This window comes from Atta cephalotes (assembly GCF_000143395.1).
Source record: "Atta cephalotes unplaced genomic scaffold scaffold00012, whole genome shotgun sequence".
NCBI classification, from domain to species: domain Eukaryota; kingdom Metazoa; phylum Arthropoda; class Insecta; order Hymenoptera; family Formicidae; genus Atta; species Atta cephalotes.
The window spans coordinates 1585235-1587232 of NW_012130076.1; the positions used below are offsets into that span (position 1 = coordinate 1585235).

The window sequence follows — 1998 nt, forward strand, 5'->3', positions numbered from 1 at the left end:
TTGGATCGATGAGTCACTGAGTGGTGACAACTGACAAGTGACAGTGTCAGCGGCATTAATAGCAGTGTTTGCTACTCCGCTGCGCAGTGTGTTTGTCGATCTGAGTGAATTCGGGTGGAGGTTAGCGTCGCATCTGCGTTCATTGAATCTTCTAATTCAATACTCCTTTCCGTAGTTTCTGTCACTTTTACGAAGGAATAGCAGTAATAGCAGGCAGAACGGAATATCGCGAAGATGGGCGACAAAACTGGTAAGCGATAAAGAGCCGCCTCTAGTTGCTGTCCGTATTTAGATAGAAAAATGAAGAGAAAAAAATTCGGGCGGGGAACGATTCTTATTTCGAAATCGATTGTTGCATTTTTTTATTTCGTGAATAGCTGTGCCATTTTTCAATATTTAGAACATTTTATTGAACTAAATTATTGTAAAAAAAAAGCAAAAGAAAAATGTGAGAGAAGAATTTGAAACGAAATTGCAACACGTTCCTCGATTTTATCTCACGCGATAAGGACAAGATAAGGGACTTTTTATAGACTCGGATTTTTCTTCTTTTCTCGGGACAGAACACATCGTCATGACACCGAAATGCAAGACAGCGAACTCCACGACATTGATAATTGAGAGACAGGCTCTACCGCCTGCAGAAAACGGGAATGAGAACAATGTCCATATCGCTGGTGGGGATCACAAGGGGATTGTTATCAATAAACAGGTTGTGGCCGGTATGACGTATTTGTTTTAATTGATTGATAATATTATATTTAATACTAATAATATCTTGAAGTGTAAAATACTGAAGTAAAATACTTGAGCTGGAAATGTTTTACATTATTATTTTGTTTAAAATAATAATAGAGAGTAGCACGTAAAATGTGAGGCATCAGCAGTGATTCTGCTTACAAGCCTATAAGATTTTTAATACATTCTATTGATTTGTAACATTTTCCATTAAAAAACTGAAACTAAAATGTTGATGCAATTGAATGCAAATCGATTTACATTTTTTTCAATATTAATAATAATAATAATAATAAATAATTCTTTTAAAAGTTATCAGGTTATCATGACAACAAAAAATGTGTAATTAAAATATGTAAATATGTGAATTGATTTATATTCAATTGCATTCAGTATATACCAGTATTGCACTAGTTTTTCCAGTGAAAAATACTATTAAAAGGATCCTAAAATCGTCTATTTTATCAATTAAACGCAATAACTTTTGTGTCACAATTTCTTTTCTTTTTTTTTATAGATTTAAAAGTCCGTTTTCAGAATTAAAGTATGTGCATTAATACGCATGGTGGAAAAAACTCAGGTGTGCTTGTTCTCAAAATGCATTTTGTATGGTTCTGTACAGACACGCAAACACCAATACGATCATTTGCACCACAATAATTTTTAAATAACACATCGATAATTATATTATCCACGATAATTATATAATCCAGAAATTGCTTCAGAACGATACTATATTATTAAAGCCCATTGATTTTATGGAAGTTCGTGTCATAAAAATTTAAGTTATTAAGAGCAAGAAACTGATAATATGATACTACTTTTATCGAAAAGTCACTTAATCTAATTATAGGATAATGTCCCCGAAATCAATAGCTGCATTCAGCAGAACACAACAGTTTTGCAATCGTTTTATTCTCTATTGAAACTGGACTAATCCTCTTGATTTAAAAGCATAACTCAATTAGCGCGAAGAAAACTTCCAACAGTTGCAAAATAAACGTTCTACTGAACGCAGCCATTGTAAAATCGTGAACCTGACAGAAAAAAGCGTCGTTCTGCTCTGTGGGAATTGAGATAGATTTTAAGAAAAAATTTTGATAAGTAAACACACACACACACACACACACACACACACACACACACACCACACACACACACACAATCGACATAGATATATGTCATATAATTGATACCTAACGGACCTGGATTACGCCACGAGCTAAGTTTAAAATTTTATTTTTCTATTTGTTTTACAAG

The 1998-nt window shown here is 33.3% G+C and overlaps 1 protein-coding gene across 1 annotated transcript in view; it reads left to right on the top strand.

Moving 5' to 3' along the window:
• Nucleotides 1-234: 234 nt before the first annotated feature.
• The window catches only part of LOC105617179, a 9846-nt gene continuing 8082 nt past the window's right edge, over nucleotides 235-1998 (top strand). The window contains exons 1-2 of the mRNA XM_012198744.1: nucleotides 235-250; nucleotides 564-722. Of these exons, the coding sequence (XP_012054134.1) occupies nucleotides 235-250; nucleotides 564-722 (175 nt within the window). The remainder of the gene's footprint in view (nucleotides 251-563; nucleotides 723-1998) is intronic.